The following is a 14,304-nucleotide window of genomic DNA, read 5'->3' on the forward strand; positions in this document are numbered from 1 at the left end:
CCCTAACTATTCTATGATTCTATAAGTAAGCAAGCATTGTTTAACTGAATTCACATCTCGCAGGATGTAGCCACACTGAATTCTTAAAATATACTGGCTAAGCTCTGCCTATAAACTACACAACCTTAAGACTTAACCCCTATTCCTGCCTCTATGACCTCTTGCTTTTGATCTGTACCTCACAATAAAAAGAAGACTGCTCAATAATGTGTTCAGACAGAACTTGGTATCTCATATTATCACCTGAGTTTCGAGACTGATGTACAGAAAAATGTAAAGAAGTACTAGAAAGGGAGATTCCTCACAGACACCATGTAGTCATTCTTTGTGGCTTTCCTTATTCAAGTCAGGTAAGAAAGTCTTGACAATGGGGTTTACAGGTCTTACTGACTAGTCAAGACTATAATTTGTACCTCTGCTTTTGTGAGCTGTTCTCGTAGCTTCTCCACTTCCTCACGAAGCTCCCGAATAATGCGAGCGTTGGGGTCTTCATTCACCACAGCATGATTAACAATGTTCTTGGCCCGGTCTGCGTACCTCAGTGTTGAAAGGGTCTCGTCATAGTTGTCTGCTGCTGGGCTTACTGTTGCTACCATAGCAGTCTTGCTGTTGCCACCAAGGCTATCCTGGAAAGTTTTATAGGTTATAAAATTAAAACAGAAGGTCTCTTTCATTTTACATGGTAAATGGCAGTGAGTAATAGCCTAGGATTGGGAGGAGATGGGGCAGCTAATAGCAGGAACATTTCTGTCAGAGTTCCTTGGTTAAAAATTAGTATTTTAGGTTGTGTAAATCGTGGAAAGTTGTTATTTTCAATCTCCTTTTATTTTTACTTTTTTTAATGCACATATAGGAAATTTCATTCTTGTCTTTTAGAATCAGTTTTAGTTTAATCAGGAATGAAAACAGTCACTTTTTTGGCTTTATGGGGCCTTATAAGGGCTTCAAAGTTTTAATTCTGTTTTCTCTGCCTAGGTTTATAAACCAGAAATATAAGCACTTCAGCATTAAACTTCTCAGATAGATAGTACTGAAGGTGCTTAGGAAAGATTGCGATGAATTCAGAATACCCTATTTTGAAGACTGGAAACAAGATGTTTCCAGTAGGTACTAATTTAAATTACTTAAAGATCTCCTCAAACATTATAGCTAATTTTATTCTTCTAAACACTTCAGTATGGGGCCCTTCCCCTCCACCCCTGCTTACACAGCTCACAATCCAAATAGAGTTATGTAAGAAATTACCCTTTTGGAATTTGGTTGACAGAGAAGAAGGGCGTGAAACCACATTCCTGCAAGGCAGTGTGCCGGGGGAGTGGGGGCAGGAGGGAAGGAAGCATTCAATATTTTATGGATTGTGAAACTTTGGTTTACAATTTTGGCTAGTCTAAAAGATAAAATACTCTGCTTTAACTTCTGCAGCAAATCATTCTTCTGATTGGTTGGTTTATTTGGTTTTGGGTTGGTTTTTTTTTGGGGGGGGGTGAAGGTGGAAGGGGTGTGTTTGTTTTTTACCCAATATCCCTTTCAGAGATAAACCCTGCTATTAACTTTCATCTTCAATAACCCATGAAATCTAGGTCAGGCATTGCCATTAGAACAATCTGACTACATTAGCTGCTTGTCTATCCATTTCAATTACAAAGCACACATGTAGCATTCCCTGGCAATCATTAAAACACCCCTTTAAGAATTTCTTTAACACTCTCTTTTGCTGCATGATGTCTAAAATAGCTTGACAGCAGCCTGGCCGCTTTAGTGCTCAGACAAGCATTGACCACACAAAGTAGCATTGCTTTGCTACTGCATTGGCAGCACTGCTGTCTCTGGTTATGCAAAAGGGCAGCTAACTCATTGGATAGAAAACATAATTTCATATGTACAGTGTTCAGCACAGTGAGGTGCACCAGCAGCTGGAGAGAACTTGCAGGTAAGAGTATTTATTGAGAAGTCAACTGTAAAGAAAAGTCTCTTACTGATTGAATAGCTAAGCCCAGACGAGGCCACAAAGGTGCTCCGAGGGCTGGAGCGCGTCTCCTACAGAGACAGGCTGAGAGAGCTGGGCTTGTTCAGCCTGGGGAAGAGAAGCTCCAGGGAGACCTTAGAGCAGCTTCCAGTGCGTAAAGGGGCTGACAAAAAAGCTGGAGAGAGGCTTTTGACAAGGGCCTGTGGGGACAGGACAAGCGGGAATGGCTTTAAACTGACAAGAGGGGAGACTGAGATGAGATTTTAGGAAGAAGTTCTTCCCTGTGAGGGTGGTGAGGTGCTGGCACAGGGTGCCCAAAGAAGCTGTGGCTGCCCCATCCCTGGCAGTGTTCAAGGCCAGATTGGACACAGGGGCTTGGAGCAACCTGGTCTAGTGGAAGGTGTCCCTGCCTGTGGCAGGGGGCTGGAACTGGATGAGATTTACAATCCCTTCCAACCCCAATCATTCTATGATTCTATGATACCAGTGTGGTTTTTTTTTTTTCTCATCTGAGGAGCAGCCAATATTTACTCCAACAAATACATGGCTTGATAGAATTCACTTTGTAACACAGAAATGGTTTTCCAAAGCATCTACTGAAACCTTTAAAAAGACTAACAAGAGCACATGACTCATTCAGTGGGATTTCTGGCTCTAGAGAAGCCAGCACTTTTCTTCAATCCATCAACGGTTTTCACAAATTAGGAATGACGCTCTGCAACTGCAGTTCCTACTCTGCATAAAAAGATGAAGTTTATCAGGGAGCTGGCCAGGTACTCCGCTTCCAAATCAAACCTTAACAGTTTGCTCTTTGGGAACCTCCTTCACTGCACTAATTAGCTCCAAAATAGGATTAATTCATTATTTGAATTGCAACTCTGCTGTACAGGCAGCTGAGAACACTGTTACAGTGATACACCATAATTCACAATACACCCATTATAAGTTGGGCAAAGTTCCTGTTGGACTGTAGCTGTTTGAATCCAATGTCAGGCTGTCCAATAAAGGTTTATGTATAAAACTGTTGTGCTGATTTCACTGGTTTCTTTTATGTTAAGCAAGAAAGGTAGACAAATAGCAAGCCAGCCTCTTATTAGCAGGCAGCATCTGCAAATTACCCTGGCAGGGCTGGGCTTGCATGAGATGGAGAGACACACAGAGTGGAAATAAATAAGTTTAATTATTTCTAAGATTAAACTAGCCCAGACTTCTCTAGCACCAAGTTTACTGTGAAAACAAAAAGTAGACATCAGAAATTAAGTTTTTAATAGCAGCCATCAGTAAAAGCGCAGGGCTTCTGCATATAATGGGAAAACAAGATGTTTGTGCCAATTTGATAAAACTAAGAAACTAAAGCACTGACAAGCTATTTTGCTTCCTACACATAAGCTGATGCCATTCTTCAAGCTTTCTTCTGCAATAATATTTTTCACGTGGTACTTCCATCTAAAGATCCTCAACAAAATTAAACAAAAAGTGTTAAATCTTGGGGTCTCCTGAACACTGTTTGTTTCTCAGATTTGTGGAGTGACCCTATATATGACAGATACTTCTAGTGTCAGAACACATTTACTCCACTTCAGCATCACAATTAAAAGTTGAAAGCTATCTCATGGCTTCTACAACCAGGCCTCTTTAAACGAATAAATCCCTCCTTTGATCTTTAATTAAAAAAATGTTTAAATTTTCCCCTTTCAAAATAAAGCTTCTCTTCAATGAGCTTGTTTGTAAAAAATTCAAAAGCCCAAAACCTTTTGTTTGCACTTAACATAGCTGGATGTTAAAGACACAAAGAAGGTTTGCTTGAAAGAAGGCAGAACAAAAGTGGACTTCTATTTATGAGCTAAAGCAAGTGCTGAGTACGGCCATCGTCATCGTGACTACAATGCTTCAGACAGGTGCTAAACAGGAATTTCAGTTTGCTTGCTGGATTTGTTTAGAAATAGAGCAGCATAACTAATTCTAACAACAAGGCTAGAAATTCGTTAGGGAAGTTTCCGCTCTGCTTGCTCAGACTGTTACAGCCACATCAAGAACCTAGGCACATGCTGATGGAGCAAACTGAAGCAAGCTGCATGCTGGTTTTGTTCCCATCTTTGCATAGAGCCAAAAAGCACTTGTTTAATTACAGTAAAAACTCAGTGTGACTATATAGAGGCAAAAATATATTTAAACACTAAAAACGTCTTATCACAAGGAACGCTGTGATGTGAGGGTTTATTTTACTGCAGAAAAATACAGACACTTTCTGTTATGCCATTCTGATTTCTATGTAGCCCTCATGACTGTACTACTTGATGACGAGTATCTGTGATGTTTACACGGGGAGAAGAGATAAATCACTTCACAGTAGTCATGCTAAAATGTTCATTGAACGACAGCATTTAGAAAAACGAACACGTGTGGTATCAAGGGATTACACAAGTAGATATTTATTTTATTTAAGCACTGAAGTCCACTTTGTTTTCAAATCTCCTTAAGAAAAACAACTTTTTTAATCTCCATACTACTGTATAACCTGCAACTAAATCTTTTTTTTCCACATGTGCAGCTAAATCACAGGGATGTCCAATTGAAACATCTAAAAACACTACTAAGAACGGGTGAGGAGGCAAAGCAGAGCATTCAAGGCAACCAAATCTAGCCAGAGAACCCACTGAGGGAAAAAAAAAAAAAAAAAAAAAAAAAAACCCACAAAAAAACCCACAAAAACCCCACAAAAAAAAACAAAAAAAAAAAAGGCTGGTGGTACCAAAAATCAGCTTCTTTCCAGATTATACCTTTCTGCTGACAAATATCTTAGCTGCTCCTTGATAACAATAAAACAGAGCACAAGGGAAAAAAGGAAACCTGGTAGGTTAGTATTTCTATAAGACACGGTTATGAAACATCCTGACAATCAAAGGAAGAAAGAGAAAAATTTTAGGAAAATGACAGCTTACAGTAAAGAAACTGAAGTCACCTACATATGACACCTAATTCACTAATCCTTCAAAATCCAGGTCAAACAAGACCACTCAAGCTGTATCAAGTAGGATAAGGAAAAGACAGACAGGCCATCTTCACTAGCAGGCAAACTTTTCATAAAAACAAGTGGCTACATTTGTGCTTCCCATTTATTCAGAACACGGGAGAAATCCTTACGATAACTATTCCTAAAATCTAACTTGTACTCCCAAGATTTTTTGTCATCAGGCTACCATGCTTTACTGCCATTGTATCTAGGAAGTGGGAAGAACAACAAACTCAAAAGTTTGTCTTTTAATTTGACATACATAAACCTCACACTTAACAATGTGTTTTTTCATTTAGACTTTACAGATGTCCAAGTGCCATCATCATATACTCATTTTCCCCAAAATAATACCAAATAGACTCCTACACAGTATTGAAAATGATTTAACTGTTCATTTCACATGAATATGATGTATTAAGTCTTCTGACCTGTTCCTCAGACTGTAATTGGGATAACACTCTTCAATCATACTCTGCTGACAAAAGTAGAGTATATTAACAAATGTATTAGACAATTAGGAAAAGGTAATGGTCTTAATCAAGATCTTCAAAGCTAACCTTGCCAGCATGTAAAATTCATCTGCATGTGGCAATTAGCCTCAAGGTTGTGCGTGAAGCTGTATGTAAAATGATGCAGAAAATATATACATATATATATATATATATTATTTCCTTTATCTTTAGACCACTACAGGTCAGGAGAAGACAGGGAACATATTTAATTTGTAGACATACTAATGGCTTACATCCAGCTAATTTTCCAAAGACATCAAATTGGCTAACATCAAAACCAGAAAATGAGGCAGAACAGCATTTTATTTCACTGAATGGGACTCTTCTCCCCTTCTTCTCACTTCTATTTCTCTTTTAAAAACCAAGATCAGAGTACTTACTTTAAGTAACCAAGTGAGCACAGAATCACGATAAGGAACAAATTTGTTCTTGTTCTTGCCAGCAGCCTGATCTGCCAGGGCAGAAATAACCAGCCCAAGGGTTGTGAGGGATCTGCACACATAACACAAGCAGCCATTAACCAGTGTAAATATTCATAAGCCAAATGCATATTTAGACAGTGACTTTCTCTCCAAAAATGAGCTCCAAGAAGGTTCTTAATACAGTTTTTATCATTCTTTTCTCACAAAAGCTCTACTCCCTGTTTTCAGCCTTAATCATCATGTCTTCAAAATGCAATTACGTGGTAGTTATAGGAACACAAGTACAGAGGGAAAAATGCCAATCATTTTAAACAGATGTCTGAATGAGATCTCTGCTTAAGACTCTGGTATGTCAGAACAAGAAGTAAAGAGAAGGGAAGAAGAAAACCAGCTACAAGAGCTTATACTGACTTTATCCTATTTCACAAGCATGCTGTATTTAGCAGTCATGATTGCACTGATGAAAAAGGTAAAAAAAAATTAAATAATTAATCAGAGTCTTACTTGTTAATGTTGCTTCCTTCTTTCAATCTGTCTCCTGCAGCACCAGTCTTAGTTGCCCTTTCACTACCAGCCAAGTCCACCAGACTCAGCTTACCCACCTTCTCACCTGAAGTCTGCAGAAGAAACCAGAGAACAGCTACTTTTAGTTCACTTGAGTTACACAGCTGGATGTATTTTCTAAGAAGAATCAAGCTTCACTTCTTGGTGTAGATGCTCTGCAGCTGTTCCAACACCTCTGAAAGTCATTGAACTTGAATAGTATCCCTGTGTTAACTCACTAGTTGCTGCTTCAGAAAGAAGTATGTGAAGTCAGATACAGTAGTATCTTCAAGAGATCTCAGAAACCTCCAGAGGAGAGTTACACAGCGCACATTAGTAAAATTTAAACCAAGAAAAATGCAGAGGTAGTACAGGCCAAGCAGTCACAAAGAAAGATACGGGGTTTACAATCCCATCTTGAAAACAGTCTTCTAAAAACCTCAGATTTTATACCAGGTTGCTTCTGGTTTTTAGAGACAAAGAATAAACCCAACAAGAAGCATGTTATAATTTACAGAATTTATTACAACTGCAAGGTCTCCTATATCCTTAATGTCCTCCTAGAAAGCAATCCAAGCTATGTGAGTATTTAAACCTGTAACAGATTTTGTTACAAATACTTTAATCTCATTTGACACAAAACAACATTCTGAAACACTCCATGAATTTCATATGCCAATATGAAGTTGAAAAGCAAACTGCCTTTGAGAACAGTTTGTTCACATCATGCTCTCCTGCAGCATTGACAACTTTAGCATTTTGGTAACACAAACTGCTACATTCCTGTAAATGAAAAGGATAATTAGAATAATAGGCTTTCAAAAATGTTACTCTAAGCTTCTCAACATACAGTGTAATCTTCAGGCCATACTGAAACATGTCATTTCCAGGACTGAAAGAACCAGCAGATGGGAAAACAGTAATCTGTTCCACAAACTCACACAGTGGTCACTGGAAGATGCAGACAATCAGAACTACCACCTTGCATTCAGGCTGACCATGACCACACAAAAAATATGCATGATAAGCTCACAGTACAGCCACAGCAAAGCCAGAATGACAAACCACAACAAGCAAGCACAGTATGACTGCTGATTTGAAGTGTAAAGGCAAAAAAAATTCCAAATAAAGAACAAGGAAAACTGTTTTGAGTAAGAAGATTGGTGGAGGCTGAGAAATGAGGGGGAAAAAAACCCAAATGCTCATTATGCTTTACATTGCATTCAATAGTTAGGCACATACACGCCTCAGAGTTGCTCCATGAACACTCAAAATTCTCCAAATCATTAAAGATATTAAAGAATTGCCCAAGCACAGAATATCAACAACTTAAAGAGTTTTGGCATGGGAGACCTATTTCAATTTTAGTTTATCACCATTTTCTGTGACGGATTAAATAATATTAACACATAAGTATATTTCACACACCCTTCCAAGGAATATTTAAATATAAGGAAATGTAAAGAAAAATAATTTCACATTTAAATGTCTTTTAGATATTTAATATATACATAAAAATATTAATGCCATACAATGCAAAATTTTTTAAATTACTAAGTGTTCTTGTTTATAGAAGTTGGTCATTTATACATATTTGCATAAAATAACCCCTTGAAGAAGATTACCAGATGTATACTCAGGTGTTCTTCTATTTTTCATCTACACATTTTATCTTTAGTTATTCCCCAAGTCTGTGCACTACACACTGTTGCTCAAAAAGTGTTTCTTAGTTTAGATTCTAGGAAGAGGAGATGTTTCCTGCACCCTCCAGCAGGTCTGCTGCAACCTGGGGCCTGCACTTTTGCTTTCCTTTTAAAAAAACCCCACATTTCACTTCCAAACCTATTCAAATTGATTTCCCTATACTGGGAAACAAGCACATGAGCACTACTAAGACTTAGCCAGCCCAAGCCAGAGCTAACCTGATTCAGCGCTAGCAATGCACAAGGGCAGGAGGCTATAGCAAATGGCCTCCTGAGGTCCCTTCCAACCAACCTTTCTATGAGCTTATGAAAGATACTAAAGCAAGAGACACCTATCCAAGCTTAACATCTGGATTTCGCAACTTGTTTTACTCACCCCTGACTGTACATCATAGAGGGTGTGGGTAAGAATGATCTTGAAGACTGCGTGGGACCGACTGCTCTCCTCATTCATGTTGGTTGCAGCCACTGTTCGAGATTTGTTGCCCTCGGACATCAAGGACTCGATGTCCTAGATACAATTTTCACAGCCATAAGCATATCTGCATGAACACTCTTTTCAATTATCTACTGAAACAATCTCATTTTGGTAAAATATATCAAGGATTTTCCCACCAAGCTTCCTGCTGTTTATTCATAAAATAAAAAAAAACAACAAAACCAGGAAAAAAATATTGTGATCTCCCCTTTAAAGACTAGAAATGATTCAATGCTGCAACATGCATATTTATTAGTTACCTCTACCTAGATATTAAATTATCAACAAAAATAATGCACCTTAATTGAAAGCAAGAAAAAAAGTAAGGCAACAGCAATTCATGTTTGAACACTCAAACACGTGTTGTAGAACACATGTTCCTAAAATTTGTATTACTGACAGAAGGCTCAAAGACAAGGGGAAATGACTTTAAACTGACAGAGGGGGGATTTAGATGAGATCTGAGGAAGAAGTTCTTCCTTGTGAGGGTGCTGAGGCCCTGGCACAGGTTGCCCAGAGAAGCTGTGGCTACTCTGTCCTTGGCAGTGTTCAAGGCCAGGTTCGATGGGGCTTGGAGCAACCTGGTCTTTTGGAAGGTGTCCCTGCCCATGGCAGAAGGTTGGAACTAGATGGTCTTTAAGGTCACTTCCAACCCAAATCAGTCTGTGATTCATGATTCAATGAAAGTTTTATTAAACAAAACCACACTGAATGGGCCGTTATATTCCTCCTACGTATAAGAGCTTATAAACTCCTCTGACATATTAAGTTGTGATACTTGAGAAATAAACTGAACCCCTCCTTCAGGGTTTTACAGCAATCCTGCAAAATGGTTAAAATTCTAGAGTCCTGGCCTTTTATGTTTATGCATCTCTAGCTGGAAGTTGGTAAAAAAAAACCCCACAAAAAACGATCAGACCAGTATGACTCCGTACGCTGCATTACACAAAGCTGCTGGGTGACATGTAAAGGAAAAGCACACAATGTGTCTTGGCGTGACAGAAACCACCAAGGAGAGGTCAATTAATATCTAGAGAAACTGCAATAGGAAGGGGTGCACCATTTTCATGTTTTGCTTAAGATGACAGAGTTCCATCCCATATTTATTAATTTCTTCCACAGTACATTTATGTTTCTTACAAATTAGAGCATTTTGTGAATACATATATAAACATCTACTATCCAGCAAGCAAGTTTTGTGCAATATTCTCAAGAATTCTCCTTGTAATCAACCATCAGTTTATAATTCTAGTATGTCTGTGTGCTACCAGTAAGTGAAATTACCAGGCAATAGCATGACAGCCAGTGACAAAATGTGGTACTGAAAGCCTGTCTCTGCTAAATCCTGGTTCTGTAATTAATCACAGAATGCTTTCTCATGGACACAGTGTACACTCATCTTAAGTTTGGGATGAAAGCTGTTTCATTAAATAGTTGAATTATTTCCAGAATTACTGACTAGTACCAGATGAAGATGAGTTTCTGCTCTTAACACTTTTCTCCCTGGTGATCACAATACAACAATCCTACAGCTCTCTTGTTCTAAAATCTATGTTACTACCACAGCAATTAGAAATAGCTTAGTAGTTTTACTCTACTTAAGGGACAATAGTGTTTAGGATGTCAACACAAGCCTTCCATAAAATTGATCCTTACCTTGTAACTAGCAACAGCTAGCTTGGATAGACCATCTACGTAAGGACCATAAACACTGTGTTCTCTAACTTTTAATGACTGACGGCTTCTGGTTGAAAAAAAAAAAAAAGGTATTTATAAGCACATGACTGACTTAAGACAACATTTATAAAAAGTCTGTTTCTTTCTGACAGATCTCAAACATTATGGTTTTACAAATACTGTAATAAAGCACAGAACAAGGATGAGAGCGCAAACAAAAAAGACTTACGTCTACATGTAAAATGCCGACACTGACGTTTTGTCACTTTGTAAAAGCTAGCATAAGGGTGAGTTTACTCCAAGCTTTCAGTCTTACTACTTTATTTTGATTTAAAATGAAAGGATACTGAGATCAGGAAGAAGCAAAAGCCATGCTACGCGAATGCCTTAGGTGGAATCCATTAAGGCAAACTGGTTATGGAAAGGAAGAGTGTATGACAGTGTAGTACAGTGCTCCTGAAACACAAATTACTCACCCTTTTGGGTCAAGAAGATCTCTGACTTTCTCATTGTAGATCTCCATGTAGGATACTTCTACTTTGAAACTCTGCTCTTCATTTTCCTCTTTCTGTGCTCTTTCAAAGAGTCCACTACAAAGTCTAGGGATTAATCCAGGTTGGTCAGCAGTACCCATCATTGTGTATGATTTTCCAGATCCTGTGTGAGTGAATCTATGATTAGTGCATATGCAACAAGGTTTCTTGCTGTGCAGAGCATGGAAAGGAAATAGAAAAGGTAAAAAAAATAATTTTGCATTTCAGTGAAAGATATTTGTACAGTTTTCTACTTTAAAGTAACCAAACCACTATTTTGCTAAGACTATTTAATTAAAAGGAAAAGTAAAACAAGAAACTTAGTTTAAACTGATAGAGAAGACTTCTTCAGGTAGATACAGTCTCACTGTAGATGACAACCCACTAAAACCCACAGATGTGCCACAATAAGAAAAATCAGTTGTGCAAGCATACTCATTTTTGCACGTTCCATTTAAAATGATGATTAAAAATTATTCTAACTGAAGAAGCAGAATATACGAGTGATGCACTGAACTCAAAGACGACTGCAGTCATTCCGAAGATTATAATCTAAGGTGTGAGAAATAAGGGTAGTCAGCAGCAAGGGAGAAAATCCTATTTCTCACCCTGACGACCTCATAGATAACGTTACAAAAGAGACAAACAATTCTTATCTACATCACAAGGCATTTCTCCTGAAACAATGTCACAACAGCGGTGAAAAGAGTCTCCAGTCAGAACATAACACCTTTTGCATCAACATTATTTCTCCCTTACGTCCAGAAGGGACTTACCAGTTTGCCCATAGGCAAAGATGCAAGCGTTATAGCCTTCAAAGGCATTCTGAAGAATATTCTCCCCAAGGCACTTGAAAACAACATCTTGGCCTAAGAAACAAAACCCATAAGCTAAAGTTGTTATAAAGCAAGAGAGGGTTTTTATCTTGATTTAGATTCTTCAATGATTATGTAAAAGCAATTAATGATTTTCTGCTGTTGCGGCCTAAATCACATTGAGTACTTGCTCCCTCTACATGAGCAAGACCATCAGCCAGCAGATGTGCTCCAGATTTATGCTACTGCAAAAATCAGAAGCTAGAATTATCACACATATACCTGTATGTGGTTAAAACAACATCCTATCAATGTTCATACTCAAAGGCTTTGCCAACAAAAAATCAACTACCAACAGCAGAATTTATTCCAGTGGTAAATGACAGCATCTCAAAATATACTTAGCCTATACATTTGAAGAACTTGGTAATTTTACTGTATACTTATAAGATATTAAATAATAAAGGTGATTTTTGCAGGGAAGGAATCACAACTATGTGGGAGGTGACATAGTACAAAGTATATGTTAGCAAAATATAAGGTATATCACTTCTTTCGTAATTGAACCAAATCTGTATCAACAGCTTTTTGGCTCCTTTTCCAAGGAGGGGAAGAAATGCTCCATATATTTGGGTATTACTTGTTTAAGCAAAACCTCTATTTTCAGAATTTCTTTTACAAACAGAGGAACTGAAGTCTGAACAAGACATAGCAAACCTTTATGGACTGAAAAGTCCTCTCAAATACATTAATGGTCCTGAAAGCTTTTCCTTTCTCTCATTCATTGAAGTCTGTATCTTTACATTCAAGTCCACTCAGAATTTTATGCATGCAAAATTCCCCAGCAAAACTACTAATAGCTGTGCCTGGCTAACGGAGCACATAAGCAGAATGGTTTTGGACCAAACACTTCCAGTGTCTAAGAGATCATAATGTAAGTGATACAAGTGCCTCCATTAGTTTGAGAAACAAGAATCTTATCTTCCTATGTAATTTGTACAGCTGAAAGTGCAAGTTATTCTCATTTCCTTGCTAAATTACTATTCATTAGTTATTTGTTAAAGAAACTAAAATCTAGAAGCATATGCATATTATTTTTATTGTGATATTTTCTTTAAATAAACGTAAACAAGCTTAACTAAATCCAAATTTTAAAAGATACGTATGAAAGGAACAGATCACAAAACTGGTAATTCCAAATATATTTCATATTTTACCATAACTATTTGCCAAAATGTGCCATAGTAATACTTAGAAAACTTTGAATTAAATACATTACACATTCTCACCAGACCTTATGAACTCACATAGCCCTATATTAAATTAGGCTTTTTTTAATACACTATTATTAAGTTCTAATATGATTCCAACCTCCCACCAGCACTGTGAAACATGAAATCACATACAGAAATGTTCCTCAAATCCTGAAAAGGATTTGATGCTTTTAAAATTATGGACTTGAAACAGTATTTTAAATAAAGATGCAAATATGAGTAACTCATTACTGTGACGGATTTGTGAATTTCCTACACTGAAAACAGGTAGCAATGCCTTTTCCTATCATCATCTTTAGGGAAGAGAAACAGGAATGACTGAAGATTTTCCTTTTAATTTTGACAAGCAGTCATACAGGGGGAAGCACTTCATGCCATATGGTCTGTGCCCAGGAGCAAATACTGTACTGTCATAAGACTGTTCACACTTGGAGACGACAAGCACAAAGCTACAGTAAATATTACCTGCATATTTTTCTTTGACAGATTCATCCATAGACCAAAAGCAGTGATCATAAGCAAACACCTGCAGGAAAAAGGACACCTTATAAAAACTGTTGCCAAATCAAACACGTTATCCAAATTTTGACAGCATTGTATTATGTTGGCTAACATCATGCTCCTCAGGGCATTCTGAACATAATATACATTACCATAGAATTCTTTATCTTCTATGAGTTTGAAGCCTAAACAAATACTGCGTCTTCTTACCCTTCCAATGCCTAAAGGGGCCAACAAGAAAGCTGGAGAGGGGTTTTTTACAAGGGCCTGTAGGGATAGGACAAGGGAAATGGATTTAAACTGACAAAGGGGAGATTGAGATGAGATCTTAGGAAGAAGTTCTTCCCTGTGAGGGTGGTGAGGTCCTGGCACAGGGTGCCCAGAGAAGCTGTGGCTGCCCCAACCCTGGCAGTGTTCAAGACCAGCTTGGACAGGGCTTGGAGCAACCTGGTCTAGTGGAAGGTGTCCCTGCCTGTGGCAGTGTAGTTGGAACTGGATGAGCTCTAAGGTTGCTTCCAAGCCAAACTACTCTGTGATTCTATGATTACCCCATATGCCAGCCTGTTCCTTGCTTTTATTTCTGCCTCTCTACTGTGCAAATCCTTTTCCATGCTCTCCAAAAGTTTTCTAAGTGGAAAGCCAGGAGCTCTCCTTATATTCCTTTAAACCCATCCTTGCAATTCATTTTTCACAAGACTTTCTATTTTGCAAACTGACAGATGTCCCCTGGCTGTTCCTGCCTACCATCTTCCCACGTCTCTCATCTGCATAAATTAAAAACACACCTTAGGGTAGAAACCTCACTATGTAGAAGACGAGTAGGTCTTTCTATACTGCTAACAAACAGAAGCAGTCATCTTCATA

The 14,304-nt window shown here is 38.1% G+C and overlaps 1 protein-coding gene across 1 annotated transcript in view; it reads right to left on the reverse strand.

Moving 5' to 3' along the window:
• Positions 1 to 413: 413 nt before the first annotated feature.
• The window catches only part of LOC104405756 (kinesin-like protein KIF13B), a gene marked incomplete at its 3' end in the record, with an annotated part of 56,264 nt that continues 42,373 nt past the window's right edge, over positions 414 to 14,304 (reverse strand). Inside the window, exons 4-11 of the mRNA XM_010014564.1 lie at positions 13,405 to 13,465; positions 11,627 to 11,719; positions 10,794 to 10,974; positions 10,297 to 10,384; positions 8,539 to 8,673; positions 6,421 to 6,533; positions 5,875 to 5,986; positions 414 to 626 (exon numbers count right to left, since the gene is read on the reverse strand). Coding sequence (XP_010012866.1) covers positions 414 to 626; positions 5,875 to 5,986; positions 6,421 to 6,533; positions 8,539 to 8,673; positions 10,297 to 10,384; positions 10,794 to 10,974; positions 11,627 to 11,719; positions 13,405 to 13,465 — 996 coding nt within the window. The remainder of the gene's footprint in view (positions 627 to 5,874; positions 5,987 to 6,420; positions 6,534 to 8,538; positions 8,674 to 10,296; positions 10,385 to 10,793; positions 10,975 to 11,626; positions 11,720 to 13,404; positions 13,466 to 14,304) is intronic.

This window comes from Nestor notabilis, unplaced genomic scaffold, assembly GCF_000696875.1.
Source record: "Nestor notabilis isolate BGI_N333 unplaced genomic scaffold, ASM69687v1 scaffold1245, whole genome shotgun sequence".
NCBI classification, from domain to species: domain Eukaryota; kingdom Metazoa; phylum Chordata; class Aves; order Psittaciformes; family Psittacidae; genus Nestor; species Nestor notabilis.